Consider the following 23,633-nt stretch of genomic DNA (forward strand, 5'->3'; position numbering starts at 1 on the left):
AGTTTTGGGTTCACTTCAGTGTTGCTAATTTCTGTGTTTCTTAGACCAAGTTTATCAGGGATTGTTCTATCTGCACCAGATGTTTCAGAAACTTGGTCATGTCTTCCATTTGGGGATTTCTTTTTTTTTTTTTTTTATAGTCGCTTGTTTTTCTACCCATTGGTCTAATCCTATACTCACTTCTACTCTGACAGATTCATGGCAATGCTACTGAAATTGTTTCTACTTGCTCTATAATGAACTCTTTCAATTAAGCTGCTGACTCAGAAAGTAAAAAAAAAAAATAGTTGACTTATTCTGATTCTACTTTTGGAGAAGGAAGCAAACCAATCACAGCCTGAGGATGTGTCTTTGTAGAGGATGGCTGATTCAGTGAAGGAACTACCCCTTCAGAAATCTCTCTGGATTTTTTTCTTTTTTTTTAATTAATTAATTAATTTGAAAGGCACAGTTACAGAGAGGCAAAGGGAGAGGCACAGAGAGAAGTCTTCTATCCGCTGGTTCACTCCCCAATTGGCCACAATGGCTGGAGCTGTGCCGGTCAGAAGCCAGGAGCCAGGAGATTCTTCCCAGTCTCCCACATGGGTGCAAGGTCCAAGAACTTGGACCATCTTCTACTGCTTTCCCAGGCCGTAGCAGAGAGCTGGATTGGAAGTGGAACAACCGGGACTCGAACTGGTGCCCCTATGGGATCCCAGCACTGCAGGCAGCAGCCTTACCCACTATACCATAGCGCTGGCCCCTCTCTGGATTTTCTGTTGCAAATGTTCCCATCCCCAAGCTCATGCTTTGCCATTTTGGTATCTGGAGGTGAAGGTGAGAGAGACAAAAGAGGCCTCGAGAGCACAGGAAGTAACTGGGCAGAACCAAAGCTGAATGACAGCCACCACCTGTGATTCTGAAGCAGCAAAGGCCCACCTTTGGATGTGTCTGTTAAACTCCTGCATCTGTCTTCGCACTGTTTTATATCTGACACATCTTGAGGCATATTTAAAAATCATGTTGATTTGACCAGTTTAGTTCCTTGCTTGTGCCTTTTCATAGTAGGCTGTTAAGTGTGTTAACTAAAGTCATCACTCAGATCTGTGAACTAAGTCCTGAACTGCCACTGTTTCCCCTACTGAACTTGTGCTTTTCTTTCTCTGTAGAATGAGGTGATTGGTGCTTGTTTTTCTTGGAGAGAGATGTATTTCAGATGAGTTCAACTGTCAGAAAAGATCACCATCAATAACAAAGCTGTGTGTGTAGAAAAATGTCTAACTTTATTAATTCTTTGTCATAAGTACTCAGATTCTAGAAGGAAGGTCTTGAGCCAGGCTGACCCCAAATCATTATACATTTGGATCAATTTTCCCTTTCTCAGTAACATTTGCTAAGAATATATTGTAGTGTACTATTGGAGGACGTGATAGTATTTGCAGATTTGCTGTACTTGCAGTAGAATACTAGATGTTTGTGTGGAGGAGATGGGGGAAATGGGGACTGGAGCTAGTTTAACGTGGAATTTATTGAGCATTTCTATTAACACTTCTGCTTAAGATATCGTTGCAGCAACAAAAGCGTTTTCTGTACTTGGAGAGACTTTTGCACTACATAAAGCCACTACCTACTCTGAGCACATAATCCTTATGAGGGAAAAATTTCCTTGATCCTCCTGCTTGGATTATACTGAGGGCAAATGAGGTTATATAAAAGGCTTTCCTAACCTGTAAGTCACAAAGACCTGTACCAATGGTTCTCAAATGTTACCATGCAAACACATTGCCTCTAAATTCTCAATGCAGAGTCCTAGACATTGTCTCCCACCGCCATTTAGATTATTGTTCAGTATTTAAAGGTGGGCTCCAGAAACCTGCGTCTTGACAAGAAGTCCAGGTGATTCTCAAGTCAGTAGTCCAGAAATAAAATACACTCTTAAAATACTGTATTTTTGTTTTGCTGCTTTATTCATTAGCTTTGTCATCCCAGGCAAACATGGACCTCAGTTCTTTTATAGTTAAAAAGTTGTAAATAGTTTTATAGTTCAAAAGTTGTAAAGTTTTAATCCTTGGACTGTTTCTATTCATAAATTTTGTGGCCCATAGTCCCCTATTATCAATTCATAAGTGCCCAAATTCTTCTAAAATGTGTTGTCTCTAAGACTAAATATTTCAGGTTTTAAACATGTTTCATATTTTACAAAGCATTTTCAAATAGCTTCAAAGCCTCACTGGTCTAAAATATAGTAAATATAAGGTGGGTGCTTGGTGTAGCTGTTAAGACACTGCTTGGGACTCTTGCATTCAGAGTACTGGCTCAGCTCCCAATTCCAGCTTCCTGCTAATGTGGACCCTGGGAGGCAGCAGTGATGGCTCAAGTGGTTGGGTTCCAGCAACCCATGTGGGAGACCTGGAATGAGTTCTTGGCTCCTCACTTTTGCCTGGCTCAGCCTCCGCAGTTCTAGGTATCTAGGGAGTGAACTAGTGGATAGGAGTTCTGTCTGTTTACCTGTCTTTCCCTCAGTCTCTCTACCACTCAAATAAATAAATAGATTTCCCAATTTGAAAACAAAATTGTATCTACAGATCACAGTGCCACTTTAATTCCTAAAAATTATTGAAATTTGATTATTTTCAAACTAGTGACTGCCTTCTGTGACCTGAATAATCACTTTCAGCATCTTTGTGTCTTTAGCCAGTTCATAGACTTAACTTCTAAGGCATTGATCACTTCCAGAGTTCCCTGTCCTTTTGCCCTTAAAAAAAAAAAAAAAGAAAGAAATAAAGAAAGAAAAACAAGGGAAGACTTTAGTACTGCACTTGTGTTGCAGAGTGAAATAAAACAAAGGTACATACTTGAGACTGCTTGCTGGAAGTTGCAAGTCACAATAGGTACTGTGCCTTGTTCCCACGGGGACTTCCTATGCTCTGAGGGACCTTGGGCTGGGATCTGAATTCAGTGACTAGAATCTTCCCTCTTTTGTACCACCACATACACTGGCCTCAAGAAGGTGCTGTTACCCAGGAAAAGGATTTAAATCCCCCCAAGAAATGCACAGGGCCATCTTTTGAAGAAGACGAAGTGCTGCTAACTCAGCAACCTGCTCTGTGTATTGTGCCCATCTCTGGTTCTATTCTTGAGATTTTTATGTAAGATCATGCTGAGCATCTCTTTTAAAGATCAGATGTGAATGAGGAAACTTTGTTTGACTTAGTTATCTTGTGACAAGCAGTTTATACCCAGTGTAGCTTCCGGGCTTTGCTGACGGTTATTTCTAGGGAATTTTCTCCCTGTAAGGCTGTGGAGAAGGCTCTAACAACAAACAGCACGGTTACTTCTTGGTGGGGTGGAAGCACATGTGAGCAGATGTCAGCTGGAAGCAGCATATGGGGGCAATATGATAGCAGCGTGTGCTGATGGAGTTCAGGTGTTGGGCCTTCACTGTCTGTGCCACGCTGGCCACTAGTGTTCTCACTAGCAGGGGTGATGCACACATGTGCAAACCTGGCACTGCCATCTCTTCAAGGGGCACAAGGATGGGGACCTTAAGTTACGCTGTAGGGCAATTTTTAAATTGAGTCCCCAGAAGAGACACAAATCAGGCCAAAAAATGGAGAGAGGAGTCCACAAGGCCTTTGTCTTTTCTCAAGTTTTCGTACCAGGTCTGAGTGGCTGCCAGTCTCCTTCTAGAAGCCAGCAAGCTCTATTTGGATAGAAGGCATGTGGGTTCTAGGTCCGGGGAGGGAGCTGGGAAAGCATTATATTCATGCCAGGCATAGAAGGCAGCCAGGGCTCCTCTCACCACCTAAGTTAGATAACAGTGTGACTATATTCCATAAGCACCTTTGATTTGTCATCTTTTCAACCTAGCATCTCATTTTAGTTTTGTCAAAACATCAGGAGTAGCATTTTGTCTGACTCATGGACACAGAGGCTCGGGTAAATTCATGGGCTTGTCTGAAGATGCACAGGAAATGAAGGCTAAAGCAGGAGTTTCAATCCACATCTTCTCATGCAAAAATCTCGTATTTATTGACTTCCACTACAGAGAGGAAAGCCTTTGAAAAATCCTCAGAAATATTTCCTCTTCAATTTGAGGGTGTGTGTGTGTGTGTGTGTTCTTTTCTAAGAATATGGTGGGTACTATATAACTGTTGGTTGTTACTCTAAAGTGAAGTTCAAAATCCCCTGATATAATAGCCATCATGGAAGATGTATTTAATGCATGTTAAAGAACCCTAACTTTTTCAGTTGTAACTAAACAGCCAATATATACTTGTGTTTTTGACTCATTTGAGAGTTCTCATATTGTGAGCTATAAATGATGACAGGTGGTTTTAACAACACCAAAATCTATGCCAGTCAAATGAAAAACACAATTTTATTCTTAATAGGTAGACTGTCTTTTGTCAAAAGGAGGTTATGGTCTTTCTTATTCATCCTTAATATAATTCAGGGTATTTATTTTTACTGCTGCATGTGCAAACTGTACCTTGTTATTTTAATGCTAGAGCATTGTTAAAAGGAAAGTGGAAGCCAGGATTCTGCTGATGAAAAGAAACCAGGAGATCTGGGAGTAGAATCCAAAATATGCCATAGATTCTCAGTGCCTAATCCCCTGCCCCCTGGGTAGCAGGGGCCCCACATATCTGAGGGAATGATAAGAACACTCAGTGAGTCCCCTCTTCTACTTTAATCTTTGTATAGTTCTGTGTCAGGCATCTCTTCAGTAAAATAGCTAATGACTGTGCTTTTTAAAACTCCTAGCTGTCTGCCCAGTTGTTACAACACCCTCTGGCTCAGTGGGCAGCTTGTGCGCCAGACAGTCCCAGGTGCTCTGTGGGTACCTTGGTGAGTACACTTGTCTGCTTTCTTCCTCGTTTGCTGTAGTGATTTCAAGTCCATAGTTTGCCGTAGTGATATCATATCCGCCTTTAGATTCTGTCTCCTGTGGGGAACTTGTCAGAGGCAAAGCAAGATTCTGAAATGTAGCCTTGTGGTGGAGAAGTCACGAAGGTGCCTGGAATGTTCTGGAGGGAGTTTACATGGGGAAAAAGACACCGATGAGCAGGAATACAATGGCTTGATTGTGGGGGTGAAAGAATGACTTGTGGGGATGAGACACATGTTCCAGAGGTCACAAACTGGTTTGTTTCCTGATCACCTGACCTCCATGGAGGCCACTCTGCAGGGTTGTGCCCCTATTTTATATCTTATTTATAGCTATGTTCTTATTACTGACATAGAGTAGTTGCTCAATAAATGTGCCTTGTGCTAAACCAAAGTCAAGGAAGGTTTTCTCTCCTGTGGGAGAGCTACATTGTCATCATTATTTATTGACATGCCCATGTTGTATGAGAAGATGAATTGTCATGGGTCAGGGCCTCAACTGGCTGCACCTGGCGATCTTGCCGTTGAGTCAGAACACTTAGAATTGACCAGCAGACTACGTGCAAGCTCCTGAGATCAGTGCCACAGGTTGGGTAGAGGGACACTGGAACATCATTAAATTCAGCCAGAACTTTAAAAAAAATTATTTATCTTATTTGAAAGGCAGAGAGAGAGAGAGAGAATGCACATTTCTATCTGGTGGTTCATTCTCCAAATGCCCACAACAGCTAAGGTTAGGCCAGGTCACAGCTAGGAACCTAGAACTCCATCCTGGTCTCCCACGTGAGTGGGAGGGACCCAAGTACTGGAACTATCACCCACTGCTCCCTAGTTATATGTTAGCAGGAAGCTGGGTCTGAAGTAGAGGTGGCACTTGAATCCCAGTGCTCTGATATGGGATGCGAACATCCCAAGAAGCAGTGAAAAGGCTGTACCACAATGCCCACCCCTAGCCAGCATTTATCAAATGCCTGTTGTATGCTTGGCAGTGAGTCCACACCAAACAAAAGGACGTGGGCAATCCTGACGCTGAAGGATCTCAGGTGCTAAGATGTCTTGGAGCCGCTCAGGCCGAAGGGGAACAGACTCGTAGTCCTGGTGCTGTGTCACTGCAGTTCTTAGGCCTTCAGAAGTTTGAGCCTAAATGTGTGCGGAAGTCCTGCGGAGGGACAAAGACAATGTTCTCAATTCACTGCAAGAAGTCTGGTCTGTTGGATATCCTATTCTGCACCTTACCAGGCTTAACCTTACTTCTTAGGCATCAGTATAGTTTATTTACAGTGGCCTAACCTGAGGTTTCCTCAAACACAACAAAACAAAAACTCAGATTCTATTGAGAGTATGCATGCATTTTAGCACAGAAAGATTCTGGGTGATTTAGACACTACCATGTGCCTAAAAAGACTGCAAGATTTATTCCATGCTTTGAAAGTTCCCTTTTGTGAGACAGACTCTATTCTGTTTTCAAGCTCCAGTTTTTTCTGTTTGTTTGTTGATTTCATTCTCTAAACCCAAGAGTTAAATGTGAGTACACCCTCCCCACCGCCTGGCTAACTGGCTTTTTGGAAAGCAAAAGGGATGGGAATGAGAGAAGGAAAACAAGTATTAAATGCTCCTCATGGCCCAGGTACTTACAACACATCATCCTCATCCTCCCCGCATTGGCTGGGCAGGGATGGCCAGCGTGACAGCCCCCCTTTCTCAGGAAATTGTGGTTTGGAGAGGTCAGTACCTTGTCCTTGGTCACAAAGCTAACTCATCGCCGAGCCAAGGTCTGAGTTCAGGTCTGGCCTGGCTGCTCTCACCATACCCCAAAGGCCCCAAACTCATCACCCCTGCCTTTTGCTTTCCCTTTTGAGTGCTGTCCCCTGAATTTGATAACATTCTTCCCTGCCGGTTTGGATTCATTTCCTTTTCATCTTGCTCTCCGATAGTGTAAACAAGTTGAGAAGCCTACCCTGGTTCTTTGGGTGGCTTTTCTTCTCAGACACTCCTTCTCACTTGGGGTTATTTTCGGTCACTTAATTGCTGCAAGCTTCCCTTTTCCTTTGGTGAAAAAAAAAAAAAAAAAAAAAAGAAACACTGGAAACTCACTCTGCTCCGGAGCGAGTCTGGGAAAGTCAGGAGTATCTCGAGGGTGGGGAAGTGGAGATGGGCATCTGTTCCATGGATTCCCCTGCGGTGGGAAGTTCTTCCACCTCCCCCTGCCCACAGGCTCTGGAGGAGAGCCCCGCAGACCCCTCAGGCCTACCGTGCAAGGCTGCTGAGCACTGGGGCTCCGCATTTTTTTTTCCTTGTCTCTGTTCTTAGAAATAGTAATTGAGTAAAAATGTAAGTGAGTAGATGCCAAGGGGCAGGCATCCAGGGTCAGCGTGAATTTCTCCATGCCGAGTGTGATTCTGAACACTCGTTAAGTGGAGTCGGCCTGTGCCAAGCAGCTCACAGGCCGTCCCTGTCACCTTGCGTGAACCGCCTCTCCCTTCCAAGGAGATGTTGGGAGTGGCTGGAGGCAGCACGGGGCCTGTGGCGCCCCTTGCTGTCCTCATTCCCCAACCTGGTTGCTGTTGATAGCTACATGCTCTGACTATGATGATGACACTGGCAGCTCTGATGCTTTGAGAGCTTTAAATAAGATTCCCAGTAGGCTGTGATAGGCCATGCTCCTCACAGGCCTTGTGGCTGCATGCCTTTCCCTTTTAAAACCCACTGTCCCCAATAAGATGGGTTAAGACCTGCCTAACGATTTTCCTAATAAGACTTAAAAATCCAGAGGTCAAGTAATAGAAGAAATCTTTCTGTAATGGATGGATTTACAGTCATGCAGTAGAATTCAAATTCTTTTTAAGGATTTACTGAGTAAGAGGTATTTAAATAGCCTTATTAAGATTTAAAGCTGATGTTTCTCAAAGCATGGCCCAATGTCTGTATCTCTGTTGGCTTCTTAAAAAAACAGATTCTGGAGTGGGTGTTTGGTCTAATGGTTAAGGTTCTCATATCCCATGTTGGAGTGCCTGAACTCCACTTCAAGCTCTGGTTCCCAATTCCAGCTTCCAGTTAATGCAGATATTGGGAGGCAGCAGGATGGCTCAAAAGGTTGGGTCCCTGTCACCCACTTGGGAGCCTCAGGTTGAGTTCTAATCTCCCAGCTTTGGCCTGACCTACCTTGGCCATTGTAGGCATTTGAGAAGTGAACCAATGGATGGGAGTGGTCTCTGTCTCCTTCTCTCTTTCCCCCAACTCCCACCCCATCTCTCTCTCTCTCTCTGTGTATGTTTGTGTGGATCTGCCTTACCATAAAACAAACAAAAAATCAGATTCCCTGGCCCTCTCAGACCTTCCAAGTCAGATCTGCTGGAGTAGGTGGGGGGAAGGAGTCTGCACATTTCAAACAGGCACTCCAGGTACTTCTGACCTCAGTTTGCAGCTGCTCACTGCAGTGGGTGCTCTGATTATGTAGCTCTGTTTGCTCACACACATCCTACAGGGAAAAATTCAGATGCAGCAGAGCCTCTGTTTGATCAGCTGGTCTTCCAAGTGCGGGACTCTGAATCCACGGCCTTGGCTGAGTTTTCACTATGTGTGCCTTCCATTTTCCCAAGTGCATACAAACATCAAGGCAGACTCATTGTTAATAGCATCTCACATACCTCCTGCTCGTTGTTCTGCACTGCATTGAGGAGGATAATGAGTGTGCAAGAAAGTAAGTTTTCTTGTGAGGTGAGCATGCCCAGTTTGTAAGTTATGCAAGGGAGTAGATTCTTTCACTCAAGTGCCTTCAACTGGGCATGCGTAGAGTAGGAAGGAGCTTTTCAAAGCTAATGTTTAATGGATAATTGACATATAGAATGTCAATAGAATATAAGTCAATGTATAATCCTTGAAGGTACTATTCAGTCAAAGCACTGCCAACCTCTTCCTGGCCTGACTCCCATCCGGAGACATTCCATGGGGTAAGAATCTAGCCAACAGTGGAATGTAAACTCTACTATCTTAGCCAAACTCAGCTTTGGGTAACTGCAGTCTTCTGTTTCCAAATGGTGTGTTTCTCAAGCAAAGGTATTAAAGCAGGTGCAAATCTAACCAAGCTACTGAAAAGTAAGATTAGTGATAAATTATTAATGGTATTTTATTTGTACAATCTTCTGCTCCTGGTATTTTGAGGGTATTTTTGAACCACTCAGGATTTTTAATTCAGCCATGTGGTATGAATACTCCATAACTAGTTTAGTTTTTTGGCTATTTAGAGAAAAGTCCCATTCTCCTATATGATCTGCATCACTAAGCAGCCCACATAGCTATTGAAGTTTGGGAAAAATGACTGGTAACATTAATTTTACTTTCCAAGAAAGCTTCATTTAAAAATCTCTGCATTAACTACAAATATAGATAAATTTTCAAATAAGTGTCAAGTGCAAGCAGAGACTTTTGGAAGACCAAGGTAAAGAGAGGCCATTCTTATAAAATACTAGTTCACTGAAGAGTATTTATTCAGTGTCTGCTTCTATCAAGGACCAGTCTAGCCACTAGTGATGCCATCAGTGAATAAAAAAGCAAAAATCCTTGCCTGTGGGATGCTTATATTCTGGTGGGGGAAGATAGACAATTATTAAGAGAGATTAAATAATTATTAAGAGAGATTAAATAAAAGTGCTAGAATTTAATAAATGTTACAGGTGGTACAAGCAAAGCAAGTTTACAGGGATGGAGAAGTGAGCTGAGATCCTCCCCTAGATCATTCCCCAAATGTCTGCAATGGCCAGCACTGGGCTACAGCCAAAGCTGGGAGCCAGAAACTCAATCCAGGTCTTCCACATGGGTGGCACGAACCCAACTGCTTGAGCCATTGCTGCTGCCTCCTGAGATCTGTATTGGTAATAAGCAGGAACTGGGGACCAAAACTGAGTATCAAACCCAGGCACTCTGATGAGGGACATAGGTGTCTTAACTGTTAAGCTAAATGTCCACCCCATGAGTTGCAATTTAAATTAAGTGATGCATGGAAGGTTTCATTAAGAAGGTGATGTTTAGGCAGAGATCTGAAGGAGGTCAGAGAACAATCTCGGGCTCTCTGAGAAAGAACATTTCCAGCTGAGGGGCCAGCTAGTGCTGTTTCTGGCATGTTTAAATATTATCAAAAGTGTCCTAGGAGATAAGATTAGAGAGATAAGGAGAGATGGGTCATGGGAGGCTTGTAGGCCATTGTTGTGTGATCTGTGGCTTTTAGTATGACTGAAATGACAGAAACAGTGGTTTTAGCCCAGGGCTTACTGTGATGGATCAAATATAGCTTGACAAACAAGCATGTTTGTTGTGAATCAAATATAGGATGGTCAAAGTAGAAGCAGGAAGTTCAGGAAGGAGGTCTTTGAAATGTATTGGACTATAATTTTGCAGCTGCACTGCTAGGTAAAACTATACTACAACAAGAAATTTTTCTTGTGCTAAGTTCTTTCTTTAGCCAATAGTTTGATAGACAGTCTTTAATGGGTTCTGTATATAGAATATATTTTTATGTTTGATGTTTTTTTAAATTAGTAGTCCTGAATGGCTGGCAACTTACCACCTTCCTTTTTGGAAGAAGCTAGCTCTGCACCCTTCTGTGTATTAAAATAAGCCCATGGGTCTTCCATCCTGTGCTGACAAGCATGGAGTAGCAACTGTTGGAGTTTGTCCTTGCTGACATGCCTGGTCATAACCCAGTGCAACACAGCAGACAGGGACACATGGTACTAACCTCATAGGTAATCACATCTTGGCCTAGAAGAATGGCAAACCATTTTTCCTTGTGTGAAGCAGAGAGTCAAACTCGGAAGGATTGTTGGATCTGTCCAGCTGTACTAGTGCATGAAATAGAAGCACCTTTGCCTAAACTTTGAAATGAGGTCATAAGCTAGGGAATTTATAAAACTATGTCTCTTATCAGTCAAAAAGCATTTCTGTTGGACCAGAGTTTGCTTTCTAATTCTTAAGTTTTGAATAGCAAGACTTCACACTGGGATGTTGATTTTATTTCTTTATCTGTCTGTAAAAAGACGTGATTTGGATCTACTGTGTGCCAGGTGATAGATGTAGACCTCTAGAATAGACCCTGGCCTCAGGGAGCCAACAATTTAGTGAGGAGATCAAGCATACTAAACCAAGTAAACTAAAACAAAAATGATTGATGACAAGTAAGGCATCTGAGAAGCCAGAAAAGTTGTTGATTTGGTCTAGAGAGGTAAAAGAAGCCTTCTTGGGGGAGACACTATCTGCTGCTTCAAAGATGACCTTTGAGACTGTGGCTTGGTGTTCATCCAGCAGGACAGGAGGCTGTTCATATTTTCTGGAAGAAAAAAAGGTTTGCTCTTCCATGTCATTTTTTGTCTGTGAGCTTGCATGACTACCACCTTAATGAATCATGAAATTCCAAGTGTGGTCTTTGGAAAAATGGATGTGTTCCTATAAAAGGAACCACTTTGAAATGCCAAGACTACAGAGTAGGGCAATACTGTTACATGAAGCATTTATTCTTCAATGTTAATACAATTAGAATATGAACATCCATGTACTGATGCACCATAGTATAAAGGGACTCTGTGGAACATGGCATGATTTTATAAGTTCAAGATCACTATCCAGAGCTTTTATCTCAATTTTAGAGGCATTCAACAAAGGTTTTCCTCTCATTCATATTAGGTGACATTGTGTGTAGGCTGGGGCTCTGTTGTGTGAAGTTCTTTCTATTCTTGGACACAAGCTGAGGGAGCAGTCCCTAACCTGGGCATGCTGACCTCATAGCAGAGCCATGAGAGAGGGCAGTTGTCCCTCACCCACATTCCACTAAGCAAAGCAAGTCCCATCCCCAAACCTGATCTCAGTTGTAAGGGAAGGGAGCACTAAGGAGAGATGGTGTGCAGATGGACGTAGAAGACATTCTGAACAAGTGATATGCACAGCCTACCAAAATAGGTGGGGGAGCTGGGGAAGAGAGAAGGATTTCACCCATGTTAAAACTTTCTGATGTGTCTGTGGAAATACAGGAGTTTTTTTAGTGAGTATTTACTGAATACTTAGTAGGTTGATTTTTAAAGACAGACATGAATGTTTCCTTCCATGTTTATAAATGCCTTGATCTTCCAATTGAGACAAGTTGTTTATTCAGTGTGAGAAGTATAGTTATAAGTACCAGGTCTCTGAAGCAAGTCCTGATGTGTTATGTAAATGTATGTATGTGAGGGAAAATCTGAAATTCAGGATTACTTCCAAAACATGCAGTGACATCCCGTAGCCTTAGGGTCCTAGATTGCCACCCTGGTCCTGACATGCCCAGCAGTGTCTGGTAGATGTCCACAGTAAGGATTCAGGCTAAGTTTCCATGAGAATTTAAGTATGTAGATGCTTAACTATTTGCTAGAGGGATCATGACTTTCCTGTTTCTTATCTCTCTCTGGTGTGAGTTCCATGCCAATTTAAACATCGTATACCATGTTGTTCGCAAGAATCTTGTTGAAACTGAACCTCAGTCTCCTGACAATGTCCCATCTGGTAGATTGTTGACAGTCACACTCCTACCTGGTGTATCCAGTGAGAAAACTGGAAAATAAGCCTGCCTGGCTTGAGGGACATCTACCAGCACAGTGAAAGCTATCTGCTCTGACTGCCCCTGAGTGTGCTAGCTAGCTTGGTGCTTGTGAGTTCATAAATAATCATCTCCACAGCCTATTCTTAGTAGCAACAGATGCTGAGCTTTTTCAGCCTGCTCTCGGGGTCAGTGGTGGGAAAGAGAAGAAAAAAATGAATGCATTGTTTTGCACATGGTTGGACATCTGTATTTCTGAATTGCCCTGTTGTGCGTATGATGCAACTGCTGGAGCTGTTTTGCTGAATGTGAACTTTGTCCACCGACTGGAGTCTAAATTGGTTTTGGATCCTTCTGAAATCTAAATGGTCAGACCATATTTTTTTAATATTCTGTTGGATTGTAGCATTGCTCCGAAGTGGAGCTGACTTTGTATGTGTTCACATCGGCAGCAGGGGTTGCTTCTCTATTTTCCTGGTCCACGTTGCTTGTTTTCCCAAGACTGCTACTTACTTCCTCCACTGCCCACACTCAGGAGACCAGGAAGGTGGCTCCCTGGAGACTCCCAGCCACTGTGACTTCAAGGATCATTAACTCCTGTGTTATTGTTAAGAAGAGAGTAGATTGATTTTCAGAAACTGAACAGGTGAAGCACCAAGAACAGCTAACCTACTAGGAACCCTAGTACCTTGGCAAAAACTTGGACTTGGGCTTCAGATATCAAAGTGCTCAAGTCCTTTGTTAGGAGTTTTTGCTGTTGAGGCTATGGTTTCTGTTTTGTCACTGTGGTGGCCGAGGCTTTCACCTTCATTAGGCATCAGAATCACCTAGGGAGCATTTACCTTATTACTTACTTTACTTATGCCAGGGTCTATCTTGAGAAATCCTGACTCAGTTGGCCTAGGCAAGGACTTGGCATCTTTTAAAGACCTCCCCAAGTAATTCTAGCATACAGACTTGAGAACCCCTGTTTTGGGGCCTTATGTAGCTTTTGATAAAGCTTTGTCAATCTGTCTCCTTATCGGTGTTAGATTTTGAGTGGATTTCTGTTTAGAGAAGTCAACTGGAGTGGGTTGTGAATGAATGTGGAGGGTGCATTCTGTCTTCAATAATAACATGAATAATAATGATGATGCTGACCATCAGTTACTGAATAGTTATAATAGACACTTGGCTATACATGAGCTCTATTATTATCCTCAATGTTATAGATAAGAAATGAGAGGCTTAAAAGCATCATGTGCAATTTCCCCCACAGTCACACAGCTAACAAATGGTAGAGCTAGAACTTGAAATTGGTCTAACTCCAAAGTTCATCCTATTAGTCATTTTCAAAGATGATCCACTTACATTTAAATAAGAAAAAATTGGGTGAAGGCATGAGATGAAGAGTCCATTAAGTGAGAAGCACACTATGACTTTGTGTATTAAAGAATAGTTCTATCACCGGCGCCACGGCTCAATAGGCTAATCCTCCACCTGAAGTGCCAGCACCCCGGGTTCTAGTCCCGGTTGGGGTGCCGGTTCTGTCCTGGTTGCTCTTCTTCCACTCCAGCTCTCTGCTGTGGTCTGGGAGTACAGTGGAGGATGGCCCAAGTCCTTGGGCCCTGCACCTGCATGGGAGACCAGGAGGAGGCACCTGGCTTCTGGCTTTGGATTGGCGCAGCCTGCCAGCCACAGCAGCCAGTTGGGGGGTGAACCAACAGAAGAAGACCTTTCTTTCTGTCTCTTTCTCTCTCACTGTCTAACTCTGCCTGTCCAAAAAAAAAAAAAAAAAAAATTGTACTGGTGTGGGCATTGTGCTGCAGTGGGTTAAGCGACCACATGGGATGCTTGCATACCGTATCAGAGTGCCTAGTTTGAGTTCTGGCTTCTCCATTTTAGGATCCAGCTCACTGCTAATGTGCACTCTGGGAGGCAGCAGACACTGTTTCAAGTACTTGAGTTCCTACCACCCACATAGGAGACTAGGAAGCTCTTAGCTTTAGCCTGGCCTACCTGAGGCTGTTGTGGGCATTTGAGTAGTGAATCTAGCAGTTAGAAGATTCTCTTTCTCTCTCTCTCTGTCCTCATTTCAAGTAAATAAAAAATAAATAACCTTAAAAAGCAAAATAGTAATTCTCTATTTCTGATAGAATAAATGTCTATATTTATATGTGTTTTTTTTTTCTCTTTTAAATACAATATTTCTTCCCTAAAAACCAGTGAAAGTTCAGGGCAGGCAGGAAAACTCAAGGCCTTGAATGCTGATATTGAAGTTAACCAATATCATGTTCTTTGTGTTCCTCATTTGGAAAACAGAAATAATTTGTTCTTATATGAATTTATGCAGAGAATGAGTGCACCCTTGCTATCATTGTTTCCCAGGCTGGGCCATGCTCATGAGTGTGCAATGTAAAATTCTGCTGTTTTTCATTTTGTTCCCTGAATAGAACACTTATTTCATATAGACTTTAAACATTTTTATTTTCTTTGCAGGCTGGTAAATCTGAGTACTTCTTATTTAAACAACTGTATTCTCTAATGCCCATTAAAAGATTAGAATAGTACCAGCACTTACCAATGGACAAGACTCTAGAAATTCTGCGGCCAGTTCTCCCTATATTTGAAAGAGTATTGCAGATCAAGGCATCCAATAAATATTTGTTAAATGAAAGAGGGAATGAACTCTGCAAACATGGGCCATAATAGAAAGAGTTCTGTGCATATTGCTAAGGACTTCTTGGGAAGTAAGAGAGATCTTAGTCAATTGTTATACTCTAGTTTCTCCATGGGGCTGCATATTCTGCCAGCCCACTCCTAATGGCTTACCTGGAGGAACCTTTTGTACACTAAGCATAGCAATATTAATAGGATTTTTAGAAGATCTTATTATCACCAGCCTCTGTTTATACCTGTCAGCCTTGGTGAATGGATACTTGATCTTCCCTCTAAGTAGTGTTTTCCATGTTTTAAGTTAGAAACCGCTCAGCCTCCCCAAGGCACACAGGGAGTAGCAGAGAAGCTGCTTGCCAGCTCCTGTGAAAGATGAGAAGCCCAGCTTTGATGCCTTCTTGTCCCCTGCAACACGGACACCCGGATGAGACCCTGCTCCCTCTGTGAGTTCAAGCTGCTGCCACTGGAGCTATAAAGGGACATTTAGACCTGTGTTCTTGGGTCTGCAGCCAGACAGCACAAGTATTTTTAGGGCTCTTCTTGTCTCAATCTAATTTCTGCTTGAAACTTTAACACATCCAGGCTGCACTGAAACAACTTTTAAACTACTCTCTGGGTAGGGCTGGAGGGGTTGGATTAGTACTGCAGCCTTTAAATAGTTTTAAAAAATTTTTTATTGCTGAATATCCAACAAGCTGAACAGAGGAAATTCAAGTCTAACCCTGGAGGGACCCCTGTTCAGTCATCTGTCTAGACAGACGAGTTCATAGAATGGGCCTCCCTGTTTCTTTTGCTTTGTAGTACAGACTGTGGTCCCTTCTTTAACCTTTGTGAAGATGTCAACCTTTTTTTTTTTTTTTTTTTTTAAATTTAATTTCAATCTGCTGCTGATAAGCCAAGACAGTGACTCACACATGAAGTAACAGGCACTCTCGTGTCTGACAGTTGGTCTCTGATACTACTGGGTCAGAGAAAAAAAATACAGGCACAAAGGAGACTTGAGTAAAATCCTGACTATGACATTGGACAAATCAATTTCTTTTTCTGAACCTCATTTTTCTTTTCTCTATACTGAGAATTAATTTTAAAAAGAAGAACAACCCTACTACTAAATAATTCCTTAAGCAAATTATCCAACACATAAAAATGTCTGGTAGGGGCTGAATAAATTGTCATTTGTTCATTCATTTGTTTCCAGGTAATCATTGAAACCTTTAACTTTCTTGCTTTTTTGGTCTAAGAACCAAAGGAAAACTAGAAATTCCAACTAGAAATTCCATCGAGTTGGCACACATTGAGAACAGCAAGTGATGTTTTTTCAAAGTCTAGAGAAAATAAAAAATGGTACCAATTTATGTGATAGGAAAATAATGTTGAAGATATTGTTTAAAAACATGAGGTTATCTAAAATAGTCAAATTCATCTACTCAAGGGCAGGAATTGTGGTTGCCAGGGGCTGGGAGGTGGGATGGGAAGTTACTAATAAAAGGGCTTGAAGTTTCAGTTAAGCAGGGGAGGTAAGTTCTAAAATGCTAGGAAGTGGAGACATTATTATTGTACAACCCCTGAGAATCAACAAGAATATATTGCACATTTACAACTTTTTAGGAAGATATAGCTCACGTTAAATGTTCTTGGTATGATAAATTTTTTTTAAAATATCTATTTGAAAGGGAAATACAAATATATAAGGAGAGAGAGAGAGACAGAGACAGAGAAACAAAGATCTTCCATCTACTGGTTCACTCCTCAAATGCCTGCAACAGCTGGAGCTTGGCCAGACTGGAGCCTGGAGCTGAGAACAAAATCTAGGTGTCCCACGTGGGTGACAGGGACTCAACCACTTAAGCTCTCACCTGCTGCCTCCAGGGTACACATTAGCAGGAAGCTGGAATCAGTAGCAGAGCTGGGACTTGAACTCAAATACCCTAATATGGGACATGAGTACACCAAGTAGTATCTTAACCTGCTAGGACAAATGCTCACATCTGTACTAATTTTTTTTTTTTAAATGGTAGAAGTGAATAAGGAAGAGTGACATGTTTTTTTTTGTTAGGAGGCCAGAAACTCTCAGAACCTACCTAAAAAGATTATGTGTATCAGTAATGATTTCTACAACTAAACAGCATATTAGCCATCTCAGTTCCTTGTCATGTCACTTTAAACCCTGCCTGGACTGTTCCTTAAAAAAAAAAAAAAAAAAAAAAAGTGACTTGGAAAACTTTTGTTTTATTCCATTTAATTTAGTTAATATTCACTGAGCATATACTGCCTTAAGGCCTTGGAGCCTGAATTACACAGGTGGTTAAATAAAAATGAGTTTAGCGGCACTGTGTTGTGGTGTAGTGGGTGAGTGCCAGTTCAAGTCCCGGCTTCTCTGCTTCCAATCCAGCTCCATGCTAATGAACCTAGAAAGGCAGCAGATGATGGTACTGAGGCCCCCTGCTAGGTATTTGGGTCCCTGTCACCCACATGAGAGACCCAGATAGGATTCCTGACTACTAGCTTCAGCCTGGCCCAGCCCCGCTTGTTGAGGCCTTTTGGGTAGTGAACAAGCAATGGAAGATTCTCTGTTTCTCTCTCTTTCTCTCCTTCCCTCCCTCTCTCTATAACCCTGCCTTTCAAATAAATAAATAAATCTTCAAACAATGAGATTGGTAGGGATGGGTCCCTCTTGGAAGAGGCAGCAGAGTCCAGACGGAAGGTCTTAGGATGTGGAGCTGTTATTATTTCTAGTTCCACATGGTGGGCAAGTTCCCTCTGTAAACCTGTTTTTTGTCTCCAGGTGGGTAGCTGGCATTTGTTGTGCTCCTGATAACTGATGACATGGATATTGCTGCTGTTAATTCTTTTCATGGTTATTTTTATATTTCCCCTGCCCTTAAAGTGGCTTATTTGTAAAGACAAACTTGTAAACTAACCCACACAAAGCAGAAGCATAAAAAAAATTGCTGAATGGTATTTACAAGCAAAGTACAGTCAGAACCCACAGGAAGGTGTGGCTAGGTGATGAAAGCAATGGTGAAGAGAAGCCATCTCTAACTTGTGTTGAAAATCATGTGGGCCTGAGCAGTGAATAGCCACAGCCCTAAAGTAAAAATAACACGAAAAAAATCAGTCTGTTCTTTAGCTGGTATTGGACAGACAGCAAATGATATCTGTGTTGATAGCCAGCCTTTTCACATTTTAGAGTATAGTTCATAGCATTCTTGTACATTGTAATTCCATTAGAACCCAGTGCTTTACGTGGCTTTGGGTATGGTATGTCTGAGTCATGTCTCTTTCAGTGCAACTGTGATCAATAAAAATCCCCAGTAAAATGTGGTTAACCACAAGGACATCCCTCCCCACCAGTCCCACCCCCAAGTTAGCACTGTGATTCATTCAACTGGGTGCTCCTTCCCCTAATATACTTTATGCTGGGAGACATTTCTGTATCTTCAAGTACAAGAACAGAAGTCCAACTCTTCTCAGGCTGCCCGCCCCTCTGTCATTTAGCCTCACCCCACCCATACCTGGGAAACCCAGTCCTGGCCTGTACCTGGAGTGCCTCAGGCTGGGAAGAAAGTCACCTAATTTCCAGGGGAGGCAAGATAGATGCTTCCTAAGATTCAGGCTGAGCACACACACCCCACACCCCAGCCCCTGCAGTGAAAGAGTAGACAGTCTCTCTTTTGTCTTTCAGATTGAATTCTGGTCTCTTCCTGAGTCTTTTCTAAAATGAATCCTGCCCTTAAGCCACCACCTCTCAAGTTTTTATTCTTTAGGGCATAGGGTTTGTATAGGGAAGGGACTTGAGATGACAGCTTGAGTTGTGAGTGCCCTGGGATGAATAGAGAAGAAGCCAGATGGAAGGGGAGGAAAGGTGGGTAACAGAAAAAGAGCTATGGGCCGGGCAGGAAGGTAGCCTTCACCTGCTTCCTCTTTGGGTAGGTGGCTGTCATCCTCCTGTGTGGCTCCTGCCCAGGCCAGCAGGGTCCAGCTGTCACCCCAGCAGTCCTTAAACCATGTCCTTCTCACCACCCACAGGGGACAGCTGGCCTCACTATTACTTTTCATGACAAAAGCAGACTCAGAGAATCTGGTGCATTCTTTAACCTTATGAAAATGTTCCACCTTGCCTTGTTCCTCCTCAGTGCTTAAAGTTAGTGTTCATATCTTTCTCGGGGTTGTCATTTGTCAAGAGGTTTGATTTTTTTTTTTTTTTTTTTTTTGGACAGGCAGAGTTAGACAATGAGAGAGAGAGAGAGAGAGAGAGAGAAAGGTCTTCCTTTTCCGTTGGTTCATCCCCCAAATGGCCTCCACGGCTGGTGCGTTGCGGCCGGCGCACTGTGCCGATCTAAAGCCAGGATCCAGGTACTTCTTCCTGGTCTCCCATGCGGGTGCAGGGCCCAAGGACCTGGGCCATCCTCCACTGCCTTACCGGGCCACAGCCGAGAGCTGGACTGGAAGAGGAGCAACCGGGACTGAATCCAGTGCCCCAACCGGGACTAGAACCCAGGGTGCAGGCGCCGCAGGTGGAGGATTAGCCTAGTGAGTTGCGGTGCCGGCCAAGAGGTTTGATTTTTAAGTAGCTGGAAGTTGAAGCCAATTGCAAGTATCCTTTTTCTACGCTCATGCCTGGGAGATGTTCAGTTAGCCTTGATATCTGAGTCAGAGAAGACCAAGTTTTTTTTTTTTTTTTTTTAATTTTTTTTTTATTAAACTTTTATTTAATGAATATAAATTTCCAAAGTATAGCTTGTGGGTTACAATGGCTTCCCCCCTCCCATAACTTCCCTCCCGCCCGCAACCCTCCCCTTTCCCGCTCCCTCGCCCCTTCCATTCATGTAAAGATTCATTTTCAATTCTCTTTATATACAGATGATCAGTTTAGTATATATTAGGTAAAGATTTCAACATTTTGCCCACATAGCAGCGTAAGTGAATAAACTACCATTGGATTACTAATTATAGCATTAAATAGCAATGTACAGCACATTAAAGACAGAGATCCTACATAATTTTTTTTTTCAAATTAATTAATTTTCTATGCCATTTCCATTTTAACACCAGGTTGTTTTTTTTTTTTCATTCAATTATCTTTATATACAGAAGATTGATTCAGTATATAATTAGTAAAGACCTCATCAGTTTGTTGCCACACAGAAACACAAAGTGTAAAAATACTGTTTCAGTACTAGTTATAGCATCACTGCACATTAGACAACACATTAAGGACATATCCCACATGGGATGTAAGTACACAGTGACTCCTGTTGCTGATTTAACAATTTGACACTCCTGTTCATCGGACTGGCCGCAAATGGTGTAGTCAGAAAGGTGCCAGGGGATTCCCACACAATCCCACCCAGGTGGCATGTACCAATGCCATCGCACTAGTCCAAGTGATCAATATCAGCTCACAATTGATAGCTCTGATAGGTCTAAGAGTCAAAGAGATCACACAAACAAGACAAGTAACTGCTAATACTAACTGATAGAATCAAAAAGGGAGAGAAAGATCCAACATGGGAAGTGGGATACACAGCAGACTCATAGAATGGCAGATGTCCTAAACAACACTCTGGCCTCAGAATCAGCCCTCAAGGCATTCGGATCTGGCGGAAGAACCCATGAGAGTATAGCAGGCATGGAAAGCCAAGATATCACGGAAAAAAAAAAAAAGACCTAAATGAAAGATCTCTGTGAGTGAGATCCCAGTGGAAAGAACGGGGCCATCAAAGAAGGAGGTACCCTTCTCCGAAGGGAGGAGAGAACCTCCACTTTGACTATGACCCTATCGGAATAAGATCAAAGTCAGCGAACCCTAAAGGCTTCCATAGCCCTGGCAACTCATGACTAGAGCCTAGGGAGATTACTGACGCCATGAACAGGAGTGTCAAATTGTTAAATCAGCAACAGGAGTCACTGTGTACTTACATCCCATGTGGGATATGTCCTTAATGTGTTGTCTAATGTGTAGAAGACCAAGTTTAAGTCCACTGGCTGTGATAATATCTTATTTTTCTCATTTTCTTTTACAAATTTTTAGTTAAAGCCAGATCTAGAAGTGTCCCTTTGCATTTAACTTCTGTTAGTTAAGGAACCAGTTCCCCTTTGTTAAATACCTATGCTGAATCCTTTTGATCCATAAGTGGTATTTGGTCAGTGACAACCACAACGACAATACTTAAGTAGCCCTTCTAATACTGCAGATGCTCTGCTGAGCACTTTAGAGATGCTGACTCAGTTGATCCTGGCAATAATAGATATTATTATTTTCTCTATTTCACATATGAGGAAACCCAGGCAGAGAGAGAATCAATAGGTTGCCGAAGCTATTAAATAGCAGAGGTGGGCTGTCCACCCACCAAAGCTACCACTGTCATCAATACCCACTTATAGGCATTGGAAGCTCAAGTAAGTTACTAGTCCTGTGACCCAAAAGCGATCTTATGGTTTAATGGTTTAGGGCACAAACTCCAGTAGGAAGGTGGCCAAAGTCTGTATATTTGGGTAAAGGCTCCAGTCTCCCAGTAGATTTCACCTAGTCCCAAATCTATAAGCCCTGATACCACTGGGCCATGTTAGAAACATATGTGATACATATACATGCAAAGTCCTTTAGGTCTGATCCTGGAAAGAGAAATGAAACTGCTGAGTTCTCGTTACATGACTTTTTTTTTTTTTTTAAAGAAAAAGCTTTGATTAGCAAACAGTACCAATGTTTACAGAGTTGGAGGATTTTTAATATCTTTATTTGAACTGCATGAAGCAGCCAAATGTAGTTTGGCCCTAGGCTGCAGATATATGTGTCTGGGTGCCAAGAAGCCACTGCACTCCTCCTAAGATGCCAAGCATTCCAGACCTGTTACCTTGCAAGTGTAATATTTACCAGATTTGTGCTTCATCTGGAGATGGAGAACAGAGCTGTGTGGATTGTGGGTGGGTCAGCTGCTGGGAAGGAGTGCAGAGAGAAGAGGAAGCCCTGACTGAGGAGGTAGCTGGGAAGGTGAGCAGGGGTTTGCCAGCAGCAAACCTTTAAGCTGGCCACTTGGCATCCAGGAAAAAATAACACAGAGGCAGGCCTGTTGGGGTGCTTACCACGTGCCAGGCACAGTGGGGAATGTTATGCTTTTATGAACCTGTTCTGTCTTTGCCATTCTGTGATGTGGGTGCTGTTTGTAGCCCCATTTTATTGATGGGGAAAGTGCATTTCAAAGAGTTAGTTAAGTGCATTACCCCTGTTCCATTCCACAGTTTCTCTTTATTTTCACTTTAGTAAAACTGGTATAGAGCAAGGAATGACAATGTATGGAGTGGAGTCAAATGAGCCCAGGTGTTCCTTGTGTGACTTCTGAGAGTTCTTGCTTTCTGTGACCTTCCCAGCTGCCCCATAAGGTGTTAACGGTTGACAGATGAAGAAACTGAGGCATAATGAAGACATTGGCCAAAAGCCACCCTCTCAAGTGGCAAGGCTTGCAGTATAATTTGGGTCTGCTGAATCCCAAGCCTTAAGTTTCTTTGTGTTGGAACAGAACAACTTCATTAAGTGCTAGTGACAAGATCACAAACAAAACTCTAAAACTCTGTACAAGCTCTGCTTTCTGTGATGTTCCTAAAAGCAAAGGGGCTTGAGGCAGAGTTCCAGGCAGTCTGTACTGAACTCTGTCCGTCAATAAACAGACCTGGCAGATGCAATAGTGGTTTTAGGAATGCACGTACTTATGTGTGTGTGTGTGTACATTTGCGCACGGTGCCTCAGGGGTGGCCTGGCACAGGAGAAAATTATTTTCAAATTGAAGCATCTAGCAGCTGCCAGAGTTGCACATGTGCAGGGTCCCATGCTTGGCTTTCATCATCACTTCATGTGATGAGTAAATGTCCCAGAGATCCTTACGGGTCAGCAGGAAAGCGAGGATGACAGCTAGCTCTGTTTCTTGATCCAGCCTCCCCAGATGGGGGCCTCCAGTAGAACCTCAGTTCATTGAAAAAAAAATAATTTTTTGGAAGTGTTTGTGTGAAAATTAAGCCATAACATTGGAAACAGCTCTCCCACACCTTTTACATTCCCCTCCACACTCTGCAGGGCTGTCTTCCAAGGAGGCTGGAAACACAAACAGAAGAGCCTTCTTGCCCCGACCCCCCTTACGAGAGCCGTTATTCAGCTACTGGTCCCGTGGCTTTTGGGGATTATGCTTTGCTTGAGTTCCACCCAAAAGCAGTATTTTTAGCTGAAGGTGGAAAATTATAAAAGCAAAGGTGTGAAACGAAGCCCCTGGGTGAGTGTTGTCGGCAGAGGAAGAATCAACCCCCAGCACAGATGGCAAGAACTCCAAGACACACACTCAGACTTGAGCAGGGCCGGGCCCCATCAAGTCACCCGCTGATGGGAGACTGTTAGAGTGACTAGCTTGAAGCAGTGGGTTGTGCTTCCAAATTAAAGTGGATAATTTTTTTTTTTTTTCTCTGTGCAAGGTCAGAGTTTTCTGTACTGATTTCATAGCACCACCACATCCTGTTGGACTCTTAGATACAGGAACTTAGGCCAAAGCATGATTTTCCATGC

At 42.7% G+C, this 23,633-nt stretch overlaps 1 protein-coding gene across 3 annotated transcripts in view; it reads left to right on the top strand.

The window, feature by feature from the left end:
- The window catches only part of TGFB2 (transforming growth factor beta 2), an 89,887-nt gene that overhangs the window by 10,544 nt on the left and 55,710 nt on the right, over nt 1–23,633 (top strand). For 2 of the 3 annotated variants that reach the window (XM_062210356.1, XM_062210354.1), the window contains exon 2: nt 4,747–4,830. The exons of the other annotated variant lie outside the window; for it this stretch is intronic. In XM_062210356.1, coding sequence (XP_062066340.1) covers nt 4,747–4,830 — 84 coding nt within the window. The remainder of the gene's footprint in view (nt 1–4,746; nt 4,831–23,633) is intronic. 3 annotated transcript variants of the gene reach the window in all.

The sequence above is a fragment of the Lepus europaeus genome, chromosome 14 (assembly GCF_033115175.1).
Source record: "Lepus europaeus isolate LE1 chromosome 14, mLepTim1.pri, whole genome shotgun sequence".
NCBI lineage: Eukaryota > Metazoa > Chordata > Mammalia > Lagomorpha > Leporidae > Lepus > Lepus europaeus.